Source organism: Vicugna pacos, chromosome 7 (genome assembly GCF_048564905.1).
Source record: "Vicugna pacos chromosome 7, VicPac4, whole genome shotgun sequence".
Lineage (NCBI taxonomy): Eukaryota > Metazoa > Chordata > Mammalia > Artiodactyla > Camelidae > Vicugna > Vicugna pacos.
This window is the reverse complement of record NC_132993.1, coordinates 49,361,324-49,374,763: the sequence shown is the minus strand read 5'-3', so window position 1 is coordinate 49,374,763 and position 13,440 is coordinate 49,361,324. Positions and strand designations below refer to the sequence as shown.

Below are 13,440 nucleotides of genomic sequence, written 5' to 3'. Positions count from 1 at the left end.
TATGATAATCATTTCACTATATATAATGTATCAAATCATCACACTGTATGTCAAACTTACTTACACAATATTCTGTCAATTATATCTTGATAAAGCTGGGAAAAAATAGGAAAATTCATTCTCTTTGGAGTTATCTAGTTTGAGGATTCTATACCCGTGTAATCCATGTATTCTAAAATGTAAATAAGTTTGCATATTTATTTATAAATTAGTTTAGTTACTTAAATATTTTCCTTAATTTAAAATCTTTTGGAAATGCTGATAATTTTAGTTTGGAAAGATTTTAATAGAATACGACTCATTTAAATAGCTTTTATCTTATAATAGCAACTCTAACCACTTTCTCACCACCTCCTTATCCAGTATACTCTTGGACAGGCATAAGTTCCTAAGAATTTTTTATTTTTGTAGTATTTCCATATGGGTTCATTTGGAACTCTCACTTTTTATTAACATTAAATAGTGAATATCTACTATTTCCCATTCCTTAGAGATGCATAAAAATCTTTTTAATTACTATTCCATGGTTAAAAATCTTTCCTCCAGTGTTTTAAATTTATTATAAAATGCTAAATTAAAATGGCAACTACTTTATTTATAGATATATAGAAATATCAGGGTTTTTTCCTTATAGAACTATGAAATAACATGGCTAAATTGTTCATTTGTCTTCATAAACAACAATGTTCTAAACATAGCAATTTGTTCTAATATAAAAGTAATTCATTATAGAATACTGGCAAGTAAATAAACAATATGAAAAAGAAAATTAAAACCACCTACCTATTATTCCACACCCAGAGAGAACGATCATCCAAATATTGTGATTCCTTATGGTAGCACAGGCACAACTCTGTATCTGTGTAGCATTCGACACAATTTGTGCGTACGTTAGATGACGAATCCAAAGTATTAAATAACTAATGTCTTACAGTGTGTGTTGTTTGGAAGTCAATTTTACCTTCTTTCTTTTCTTTTTTTTTAAACCTTCACTAGTTCTGTAAGGAACATCCTTTTTCTCACGGTTTTTAACCTGAAACCCCAGCTTCACAAAAGTATAGTTGCGACATTAGCAGTTGCGACATTAGCAAATTGCAGAGCTCAGACTCATACTCCAGTCTCCCCGCATTTCAAATCCCAGTCTTCTTCCCTCAACAATCCAGCTACCTCATGTGTTTGGATTCCTACTACAATTTGTCCTTTTGACTAAATTAAAAATCATTCTAAAAGTTTGCCTTAAAACACCTCAGAGTGTTACTAAATTAAGGCTTAATCTCCAGTATAATTTTTCAAGCAATTAGTTTTGGTTTTGCCCAAGCAGAACACCCCACAGATAATGCCGAATAAAAACTATTTACATACTACCATATAGTGCATTTCTTGTAAAAATCTTGGGTCTGCAGCAGTGATTTGCTAATCAAATTCAGAATTTGATTTGAAATGCCTCCGGCAGGCAGCCAATCCAGTTATGAAAGAACAGAAGCAAAAACCAGAGCCCTGGTACATCTCCTCCAGAAGCTAGCTGGGTCCTTTGCTCTCGTTAGAAAACTGGTTCCATAGGAAATCACTGCAATTGCTTCTAAAATAAAATATCATAGTTAATTTTTTCAATAAATTATTGGACTGTACTAGATACAAAACATGTACATTTTGGAATCTAGAGTTATAAAATATTCTGACATGTTTTAATATAAACAGGAACATTTCCAATGATTGCTTGGATCGAAAATGTTTTTCCACTTGACATTTGTTTATAGTTCCTAGGAAAGAAACTCTATTTATGGATAACTGAATAACACAAATAAACATCAGAGAGGGCTGAAAAATCAGCTTTGATTATGCATGAAAATCTACAATGTCATTGTGTACTCTTATGCCGTATTCTGATTGCCTGTTTATTTTTACAGAACTGCTGGTGAGCCTATGGAAGAGGAGCCAGCCTTGTGAAGTGCCAAGTCCCCTCCAGCCGCCCCAACCCCGATATTTCCTGTATGTGACATCATTGTGTATCCCCCACCCTACCCCCCCAGCACCCTCAGACATGTCTTGTCTGCTGCCTGGGTGGCACAGATTCAATGGAACATAAACACTGGGCACAAAATTCTGAACAGCAGCTTCACTTGTTCTTTGGATGGACTTGAAAGGGCATTAAAGATTCCTTAAAAGTAACCGCTGTGATTCTAAAGTTACAGTAAACCACGATTGGAAGAAACTGCTTCCAGCGTGCTTTTAATATGCTGGGTGACCCACTCCCAGCCCCAACGTATGAACTAAAAACACCCAATACAGCCATTAGATATTGTTAATTACAGATGCTATGACAGCCAGCAAAATTGGGGGCAAAACCTGAGAAATACTCATTCCTGACATTCTGATCAGTTTTTTTTATTGGATAATTTTTAGTCAAACAGTCTTAAATTGTTTACAGGATTTGCTTTCAGCGATGAACAGATAGCAATTCCCGACAGATCACAGGGGGTTTTTTGTTTTGTTTTGTTTCGTTTTTTGGCCTTTGTTTTAACACAGGGTTCAACTCCTGCTAGTAAAAGTTCAAAATGGAGGAACCGGGCTGAGGCTTTGTAATAAACTATGCTGTATCTATCTCAAAGTCCAATGCCAGAGGAGCCTCACACACTGTATACCATGGTGCAGTATTTTATGTCACATTTTTTTGAGGAAAGCTACCCTGTTTCCCTAGCACCCCTCCGTGTTCTCACACCCAGAAGATGTGCACTGGATTCACCCCCCCTCACACAGCCCTCGCTCTGATGACAGTAGCTCTGAGCGTATGTTCCACAGAGGATTTTCAGTGTCTTTGAAAAGTGCATAACTTTTCAAAGGCGATCTTAATTTGCTCCAAATCTATCAAGAACTTATTCTCTTACTTCTATTTTTCTGCCTTCCATCACTTCCTTTCTTCTTGCTTTTCATCCTTCCTTCCTACTTGAAAAAAAAAAAAAGGATTATCCATAATCTCCCCAATTACTCAGGAGCTTTGAGTATTTCTTTACTTTCCAGGTTAACACAGTTGCTTGGTCTGATGTGCTCTTTTAGTTGTGAAACCATTGAGGTGAATATGACTTACACAATGTCACTGAATGTTTAGATCTTTGAAATGTGTTAATGAAGGCATTGCCTATTTGAAGTCATCCTGAATTGAGTTAACCTTGAAGTTGTGCCTTCATGTGAAAAAAGCAACAAGAATTTAACCTCTACACATGTTGCCTTAGGGTCAAAGGCTAAAAATAAAGGACATTTCTGAGATTAAAAGCAACTTACTAAATATAAGTAGGTTATCCCCCCACCTCCCAAAATTCTATTTCAGTGCATAACTCAAACACCTAAAGACACTGGTGCAGAATACCTCGCAGTATTTAATATCTGACAATGCTTTCAAAGAGTCGATGTTTCTTTTCATATATTTTCCTAACTCAAAGGATATATTAAAGCCATAAGAGAAGATTGTCATGCTTTTATTCAGAAATCTGAAAGAAACCTTAATTAAAACAAGGTTTTAGGGAAGGCCATGATATGAAAGATACGGAACAATATGGTTTTAGTTAAAGAGGACTCTAACCTGTAAATCAAAGATGAAAGATTTCACTCAAGTAGAATTATATAACTCCCTTTTGTTATACAGTCAGACCATATTTTTCATGCATTTGGTTTTTTTAGGATTACCATTTTAATTTTAAAGACTTTTATTACATACACAAAAATGGCTCAATACTTGGTTTAACATCTTAGAAATCTGAGACACCCTTTGAAATAGCAAATCTAAAATGGAATGTAACTCAGTATTAGTTAAAAATTACTTTCATTGCATAAGAGTAAGGTCAATCTAGATTCACAATAGTAATGAATTTTTTTCATGATACTTTTAGAGAAATTCATGCCAATCATATTTGCTAACTCTTGCTGTTTTTACTGTAATTGCTTGAGACTTACTTAAAACCAAAGGCTTAAAAAAAAAGACACCCCCCTTAAAAAGGAAAGTTATACCATATTGTAATTGGAAACAGAATTGTGACTTTTGAAAATCAACTTCATAATTACAAATCTCTATTATTACTCTTAGTCCTCCCAGATATTTTTTAGATTTTGAATAAGAAAATGAAACAATATAATGCAAAGATACTAATTTACTGGTTTCCTACAGTAATTTTGCTGCATACTTATGCACAGCTATCAGTTTGATAAAGCCAAGTCACCAGGACATCTCCATGGTTATTTAGATTTAAAACATGATGCATTAATGAGTTAATCACACATCCTTCCATGTGATACAGTACCCAGTTGGTCACAGAGTTTTCAGGATACACAGAGAAGGAGATAAACTATGGAAAAGGATTAATCACAGCTGAATGTAGTTTTAAGAACAGAATGCCAGTGCTTTTTGATTATACTGTTACAAGATGTATGGTAGCCCTCAGGGACAGAATGGAGGCTTTTGGAGAATATCAGCACTTCTGAGATACAGCGGTGCTTTTTGAAAGGGTAGTTTCACTTGGTATAGTTTTCTTCACTTATACATTTAGTTTTTATTGCTCACAATAGTTTGCAGTAAGAGACTATTAGAAACACTCCTCTGTAAGCATTATCAACAATTTATCTCTTCCTGATACATGCTTTGAAGGATAATCACACTGGCTTTCTCACAATCTCTTAATAACTTATTAATTATGAATAAAAAATAAAGGTTTTTAAGAAATCTATCAGTAAACAATGCTAGGAGTTCAATTTAATAAGATTTGATAATAGGTGCAAAAAGAAAATTTTCTTATTTATATAGTATAATCTAGCATTGTATATTAAATTGAAAAGCAGACAGTTTTATTAAATAAGTAAAATGGACCTCAAATGTTAATAGAAGCTATTTAGTCACTGCTTAGTAAATGAGAATATTTTGAGATGAAATATTTTTAAATATTTTAACAAACTTACAACATCAGTAGTGGAGACAGAGTCAGCTTTTGAAGAAAACAGAGATACTTATGAAAAACTACTATAAATCACATTTTCATCACAAATCCTACGAACTGAAATCATGCCTTCAGTTTTGACGGTGACCTTTTTCAAACTCTCACCCACCTCTCACTGACAACATGGTGGATTTGAAAGCAGGACATCTCCTCACAGGAAGATCTCAGAAACTGCAGGGTTCAACAATTCAGGACTGTTTTATTCCCAAAGGTCATTCCTAAAGATTTTTTAATTTACTGGGTTTCTTTACAGGCTCCATATGGAAGTAAAATAGAATGACCATGTGGAAGTTCTCTTGGGAGAAAATTTCTCTTCAGTCAGCACTTTTATACTTATTTTTTAAACTTAGCATTGTTTACGACAATGTATTTAAATATTTTTTACTATTTATCTTTTGAAAGTTTACTCAATTTGTCTCAATGAAAGTATTAAATGCCTAATAGACAAAACAAACAAACCAAAGGTTTCTGTCTTAAAAGTGATTCATTCTGAGCTTGAAATAATCACTCTGTCAAGAGTTTGCATCGTCATTTCTAGCAGCATCTAAACATTCTTTTCCTGCTTGAGAAATGAAATCACTTGACTTACTGAGAAAATTAAATTAAAAAAAAAGGCCACCACACACCTGTTCAACCATTCCTTAAAGAGGGCATTTTCACCTTCAAAAGAAATGAAAATCAGATAATCTATGCTAAGAAATGAAGGCATTTTAGTACTGTCTTCAAAACTGATCTCAGCATGGTCATAGTCATCATCAAATATGTCCTATGTTCCCCAAGGACACCAGTATATTTCGGTCTCCAGCAGCAATTTGTATTTACTGCCTTTTGAATGAGGTATTATGTGAGTATTACATCATCTTCATCAACACCTTCACTAAAATGTGGAAGTGCCTATGTGTGCCTTCTTTTCCTAGTCATGTTTACATTGAAAATCATAGCCCTTGCCTCCTAACAGCTTGCTTTACCCCATCAAATGCTTCTTTTTTTAGTTTTTGGGGGCAGGTAATTAGGTTTATTCATTTCAACCGATTGAACTCAGGACCTTGTGCATGCTAAGCGCACACTCTACCACTGAGCTATACCCTCCCCCCACCAAATGCTTCATGCAGCACAGAATGATTGTCATGGGACCAGAGGATAATTTTTTTAGATGAACATGGTATACTCACACAGGACTATGGAACTGGACTTCTCCAAATCAACTACAGTTCATTTTTTCTATGACATACCTGGCTGCTTTTATGTAACAACTGAGTCAGTTATTAATATACTAAAAATAAGTGAACTTTAGACTATTGATCTGGGGCTGCTCTGACTTGACCTCAATGACCAAGTAATAGCATTGTAACAGTTTCTCAAGCCATCTTAATTCTCAAATTGGAACATTTAGCAATCACGTGGTGAATTCACCATGTAGTGCCAATCCTTCTAACCAACAATCTCTTCTCTACCCTTCTCTACTTCCCTTGTCGAACTGCCAAAACCAAATTGCCACATCTAAACTATGACAATAATTTCTTAAATCGCTATGTTTCCTAACTAGAAACAAGGTTGGCAACTTATTTTCTGAGACACCATTGGGTTCACTTTCTTTCTTGCCATTTTATATAAAAACTCTGGTAAGCACTACTCTGTATCTTCCTTGTTATCACTTCCTTTTCAAGACCACTTGACTTTTTTTTTTTTTTTACTATTCTTATCTTAAAATATAAATCAAGTTTGTGTGTTTGGGTCTACTACTTTGGACCTGGCATTTGTTTTATTAGTACAGAATATTTCCTTTCGTCTCAAATACAGTTTTCCTCTGTTCTTGCTACTACCTAATTGTGCTGTGCTAGTTATCACGCAAGAAGATTGTACACATTCTTTTCTTGCCCTTAGAATATGTTTTATGAGTCAAACCCACAAGCATAAACTCCAACCTGAAGAACAAAACTGCAAAAGAGAAATTTTAAATCAATATAATTTGGAAGTAAGATATTTCCAGATTCGTCAAAGAAAACTGGAGTCCTTTTATTTTTCTGTTTGGGCCTTAGGCACATTAGAGGCGAAGGTTGCAACATCAAAATAAGGAGGGTCAAATGTTTTTGGGGACATTGTGGTCATGTCCTCTAGGCTTCATTGTGGTGCCCTTTCTTGGAGTTGGCATTTTATGACATTTGACAGATCTTGCAACAATTCCTGACTATTTCTTTTATTAACTTAAAATTGAGTAGAAGTGGAATAATTTAAGGAAACAAGAATTCTAAAATCTGAGGAGGAATGGCACTTCCTTGGGTATGCAGAGATTGTTTTTAGATTTAAAAGAAATCTCTATATGCTCTTCCTGAATTGTAAGAGTCTCACACTCTTTCTGGATAAGCAATGGTCAGTGTCTGTCGCCACAGTGTCCGGGTTATATGAAATCATCCTTTCAGTGGTGGCCGGCATAACAAGCATGCTGTTAAAAGTGAGTGATCGTTTTGTCGATTATAGCCTCAGCAGTTTGTGTCATTTGAAAGCAAATATCCTGATATTTTTAAATAAGGTGGGCAGAGCAGGCAGGAAACCAGTATTTATCACTCTAGTGATTAAACATTCTAGACTGGGTTTGTTGATGTGTATGCCAATAATCTGGAGTTTCTAGTTTAGTGTAAAATCAAAATGTCTTTTCTATTATGGTCTGATAATCTGTTTCTGTAATAAGATCAGTTTGTTGTCCTCTGTGCACCAGTGGTTTTGCCCTTAATTTTTTTGGCTAGCATTCACCAAAATCTGTCATCCAGAGCTGCTGAGAAAAATACATGTTGCCAAACTTTTTTTTCTTGAAATTGTGCTGCCAGTGATGTTTCCCCAGATGTGAAAAATATTATCTAATAAAGGATCAATTCCTAATAACAATACCATTGTTGAACATGTTGATGGACTGTTTGCCTTCTTTCTGAGTCCTTTTTTATTGTATTTGAAAATACTGAATGGAAAATTCAATGGTGTGCTCCGAATTATTGTTGATGTTGTTAATGTCATGATTCTCCTTCAAAAAGTATGAAAGATCTCCTCTTGTCTTGTGTTTTCTACTGAATAAGATTTTCCTCTAGTCCTAGTGTGAATAAAAGCTATTTGAAATAAAAGTGTTCTTATTTTTCTACCTCCTTTGTGCCTACCAAAAGACTCTGAATACCAGATATTTAGTCAATATTTGTTGAGTAAATATTACTAATTATAAATTGCTGTGCTATATACTGTTCCACTTTCAAAAAATGGTAAGGTTGCTTGCAGGTAAATCCCCTTTATAGTGATGTGAGAATTCACGAAAGAAAAAGTAAAAAGAGTTGTTCACTGAATGTGTTTCTGGTGAAGATAAATAATAATAGCTAACACTGATTAAGCACCAACCATGTGCCTGTTACTCTACAGAGCACTGTAGCTAAATTATCTTATTCATCACATGACCCCTACATCATGTATTACCACTTGCATTTACAGATGAGAGCAGGGAGCGTGGTAAAGGCCAACTCACTCACTTACCCATTGTTACAGATAGTAAGAGGTTAAGATTAAATCCTTATCTCTGTCTGTCTAGCTCTAAAGTCTGTCCTCTCTCCAAATGGTGTGTCAAAGATGGCATACGAAAAGCATTTCTTAACTGTAAAACTATGACTAACCTTCAGAACAGACCATGTGCTCATCCCCTGGTAACCTTACGATTTTATTAAATTATCATTTAAATGGATCTGGTAATTGTGACTAGGCCTGTACAGTAAGTACAAGTTACAAAAGACATTTTTTTCCCCGTTTCAACATCTTTCTTTAATCTAGCCGAGAACCCTAAGATGTATTTGGAATACATATTCCAAAAACTCTTGAAATCTATCCCAGGACCGATACTTGTTTTTGTTATCTTATAACCCCCTGCAATGTTTAACAGTCTAAAACATGACTGTTTCCAGTGGACAATGGTTTGGGTTCCTTCTGGGAAAAGACAGTAATATTTTGTCTAACAGAAAGTAAACCTGAGATGCAATGGGTGGGTAGAATCAGTTTCAATGGTAAACACCTTTGGTTTAATCAGATTTGTCAAATTGTAAACGTTACTTCATGATTCTTTGTTTCTTTTAAGTTTTTGTGGTGAAATGATAGCAATTGAAAAAGTGGAGTATAAGTAAAAAGTAAGAATGAATATTGTACTGTTATTTTTAAAGTGATTTGTAAATAAAAATAGCAAGTCTGAAGAATTTCTTTCACCACCTAACACGTTTAAAGTCAAATACTTCTAAGTATTATAATTACTCCTCAGATTTGCAAGATTAATATCAATGTCAATTTCTGTGGTCCTCCCAGTTGACCATAAATGGATTATTCCCCACATATCCTAATAAGTACTCTGGGAAAGACTGATAGCTGTTCTTTAAAATATCATTTAGAAAAGGAAACAAGATTCAGGGCAAGAGATGAATGAATTCCCTTTTTAAATATTTAAAAAACTGGAGGTAAAATAAAAGATTGCACTTACCTTTAGGTCAAGTCAAATTTAAACATCTTAATGTATTTAGAAAAGCCACTAGTAATTCTGTATTGAACGCTTATGCAGTTCACTTAAATTTTGATATAGTCCCACATATATATTTTGCTTTCTCCACAAAATAATTTTTCCCAAAAAAAGATTTAAAAACTTAAAATGTGATAAAGTAAATCAACTTAATGATGTAATAAAATGTTTAATAATAAATTATATATTTATGAAGATTTCTTAGTTGGATGTGAAGACTTTATATCCATGTTAAATGTGGTTGTTTCAAGAATGTGTATTTTAGGGCATTACTTTTAATTTTTCTCCTTTGCTAAACATTTGTTTTAGTTGTTTTACTATAAAAATAAAAAATATTAATAGTTATTAAACACCCTGTGTTCTCATTTAAATCTCAAAACTCTTGTCAGGGGAGGAAATTGAGACTTAAATGCCAGAAAAAAAGCCCATTTACTTCATTTTGATCCAAACTATTTTATTCAATGTAGTCAACATTCACTGAATGCCCACTATGTGTCATGTGTATTCAGCATTATTCTTAAAATAGTATGGAGAATAGCAAGCAAATTGGCAATATAGCTTTACAAGAAATACAAAAATTCATCAAAGTTCCCCCTTACATAGTTCTAGAAAAAAATTTACCACAGATGTGAGTTTAAAAAAAAAAAGTGTGACCTGTCCTTTTTCTCCATAGAGTTATGACATAGAGACAGACATAGAATACATTCAAGAAATACTCACTGTCTAAATTTCATACAACTATATTCACAGGAAGATGCGGGCAAAGATCTATGAAGAGAGTAGATGTGGTTTAGGGTGTTTGTTAGTGTCCCTTTCAACCTGAATGTCTACCATCCTTAATGTCAACATTCAATTAAAAGTATTTAATGTTGAGAACTAGAAAGATAGATTCGATGTGCAGGCATCCTAAAAATTCCCTTGGAAACTGCTTTCTAAATTGCAGTCATTTGCATTTATCTCATTATTTCTTTTTTTTTTTTCAAGTCAGTTACAATTAGTGGTACAGCAAGTCCCAGATAATCAAGTTTTTCAGTAACCATTTCTGCTTTATTTGATTTGCTCATCTAATGAAACATAAATTCCAACCTCTTTTATTTTTCAAAGCAGTGGTCTTGATAAGGAGTACTTTCAGTTCCTTCCTCAGACCCCAAACCCTGATAAGACTATAACATCCTACTTTATCAAACTAAATGTATTTATAATGGGTCTCTGTGCCACTAAACCTATCCTGCCCTTTTTAAGTTTTAATTTCTCCAGTTCAAAATTCGGCCCATACTTAACTAAAGGCATTCTAATTTCTTTTATTTCATCGTTACATATATGTCCATCTCTTCCAAGAGACGACTGGATCCAATCCAACAATCCCACACAGCCATAAGCACTGCCTTGCAATTGGTTAGTATTTATAAAAGGACTGCTGTGAAAAGATGCAATGAAATAGCCCCTTCTTGTCATTACTCCTTTTAAGCTCAATGGAAAGCGAATGGAAAAGTATATGGAGCCCTGCGCTATAATCCGTGTTAAAAAAATCATCGCCCTCTTTGTTGAGTTAGAGCTGAGTCAAGTGTTTAGAGCTTTAAGAAACAACTTTAAAAGCAGGCAAATATATAAATCTTGTTTCCTCTATGAAAATTCAATTCTGGTTGATGTATTTCCAGAGTTTTCCCAGAGAAGATAATGCAGAACTGGAAATTCAGACTTAAGAGTTTTCAGAACCATTTCCCCGAAGAACTAGCTTGTGACACTGGGTAAATTCATGGTCTTCTCATGGTCTTAATGTCTTCACTTTTTTCACCCTTTAATGCTTTGAAAGTTCAACAATTCTACTTCTGTTCTTTTAGGAAAATTATACATGATATTTCTATCTTCATGATTACTCATATCATTTACTAGACTTAAAGTCAGTTATCTTAGTCACACATCTCTACTTTCCCCTTACAGAGTATGTCTTAAATTAGAATGATTCCTCTATACACTATTTTATATAATGTCTCATTATTGTCTAGTATTTAGTTTTACCTTGTTTTAAATGTTAAATCTATTTAAAACAATTATTTCTATTTATCACTGATCATTTTCCCATTTATAACAACAACAATAATAGTAAGTCAGTAATTACTGTTTCATCATGTTTGTCAACTGCTTTGCACAGTAATTTTGCTTGTACCCCTTTTCATTCTTCTTTCAGGCTTGGAGTGATTAACTCTCTCTTTCCCTATCTAAAATAAGGAGTGGGGGGGGGGGGGAGTCTCACTGTTAAATGATATGTTGACTGGGTATACAGAACTCTAGGTTGCCAATTATTTTTTCTCAGCACTGTGATAGCATCATTTTATTGTATTACTACTCTACTTTCACTATCAAGATATCTGCAATGGCCTAATTATTGTTCCTTTGAAAGTAATCTGCTTTTCTTTTTTCTCTAGATTTTTTAAGATCTTTCTGTAACCAAGTATGATCTTTGTGCTTATCCATGCAAGGGACTCAATATGTTTCCTAAATTTGAAAATTTAATTATTTCCTCTATTTCAGGTATTCTAAGTTATTTATGATTGATAATAGCTCCCCCTATCTCCTAGTTCCTTCTTCTCTCTTATTTGATATAACTCTTATTAGACATATATTGATAAGCTTCACTCTATACTTTTTATCCATAAGCTTGCCTTTTATATTTTTCATTGCATTGCTTTTTTATGCTTCCCTCTGCATAATTTCCTCAAATCTAAAAGATCTAATTTTATGCATTTTTATTCTATGAATTTTAACTTTCAAAGATCACATTATTCATTTTTAAAAGATGTATTCACTTCTTTTTCAATATTCCACTATTCTGGTGTCTCCTTTTCTTCTTGCTTATACTTCTCATTTTACATATTAATCTTACTCTACACATTTAGTTTAAAATGCCTATCAGAGTTTTCTATGGTCTCAAGTACTCAAGCATTGCTTATATTGGTTTCTTTACTCTTCTAAAAGTTTTTAGTGGGGATTCATTTTCAGTAGGCTTTTACCTGTGGGAATTGCATGTTATCTGGATTGAGGACATATCCTTCTTGGGCAGTTTTGTATTTTCTTCTGGGAGGGATCCCAGGGATTTTACCACTGAGGACCATTTTGCTGCTTATTTTGCTGCTTATAAGTTCTTTGACCATATGACTAACACGAATTTAAATCACAAATATATGTGCAGGCTTACCAGGTCTCAGGAGAAACTCTTTTCCCACCCAGTGTCCACAAGAAACTACCAGTTTCCGTGTCTTTCTATTGTTGGTGAGCAGATTTTTTTTTTCAAGTCTACCCTACCACTTAGAGGGCAGCCTTTCAGGGACGCTAGATTCATTGCGAACATATGTGTACAGGACAGATTTCACAGTTTCAATTCAATTCTCTATCTCAGGAAGCCCCAAGTATTCCATTCCCGTCTCTACGTAAGTATTAAAACACAAGCCCGTGGATTACTTGTACTGGCAACTCCTCACAACCCCACCCCAAGCCAATGGCAGCGTCAGCTCTCCCACCTGCCACTCTTATTTCTTTATTTCTTATTTCTGCCTTCACTCCTGGTACTTGGAGGCTTTTTTTTTTTTTAGCTTTGGTGAACAAATCTATACATTTAAAAGAAAATTTCATCCAGCATTTCTTTATCTTTATGACAGAAGTGTTGCAGCTTAACTGGTCCTTCACACTGACAGCACTAGAAGTGGTCTCTGGCTCTTTCTATGAAATAAGAACATTGGATATCTAATCTGTATGGTTCCCATTAGCTCAGATATTCTGTGCATTATTCATATGCATGAAATTGACACTTTAGTTTCTGAAACTGCTGGTCATTCCATTGCTTAAAAGAACTCTTCACTCTGGGTAATAGGTGGCTACTGCCATAACAGTTTTTCACAAACCCAAAAGGATGAAAGAGTTTGTGGCTGC

At 34.2% G+C, this 13,440-nt stretch overlaps 1 protein-coding gene and 1 long non-coding RNA gene across 5 annotated transcripts in view; one reads left to right on the top strand and one right to left on the bottom strand.

The window, feature by feature from the left end:
• HDAC9 (histone deacetylase 9) overlaps nt 1–2,212 on the top strand; it is a 638,632-nt gene extending 636,420 nt beyond the window's left edge. For all 4 annotated transcript variants that reach the window (XM_072964902.1, XM_072964900.1, XM_015245630.3 and 1 more), the window contains one exon: nt 1,908–2,212. In XM_072964902.1, the coding sequence (XP_072821003.1) occupies nt 1,908–1,947 (40 nt within the window). In that variant the 3' untranslated portion in view covers nt 1,948–2,212. The remainder of the gene's footprint in view (nt 1–1,907) is intronic.
• LOC116278775 (uncharacterized) overlaps nt 1–13,440 on the bottom strand; it is a 73,249-nt gene that overhangs the window by 19,329 nt on the left and 40,480 nt on the right. The window contains exons 2-3 of the long non-coding RNA XR_004188105.2: nt 2,886–2,940; nt 784–859 (exon numbers count right to left, since the gene is read on the bottom strand). This is a non-coding gene — a long non-coding RNA (uncharacterized lncRNA). The remainder of the gene's footprint in view (nt 1–783; nt 860–2,885; nt 2,941–13,440) is intronic.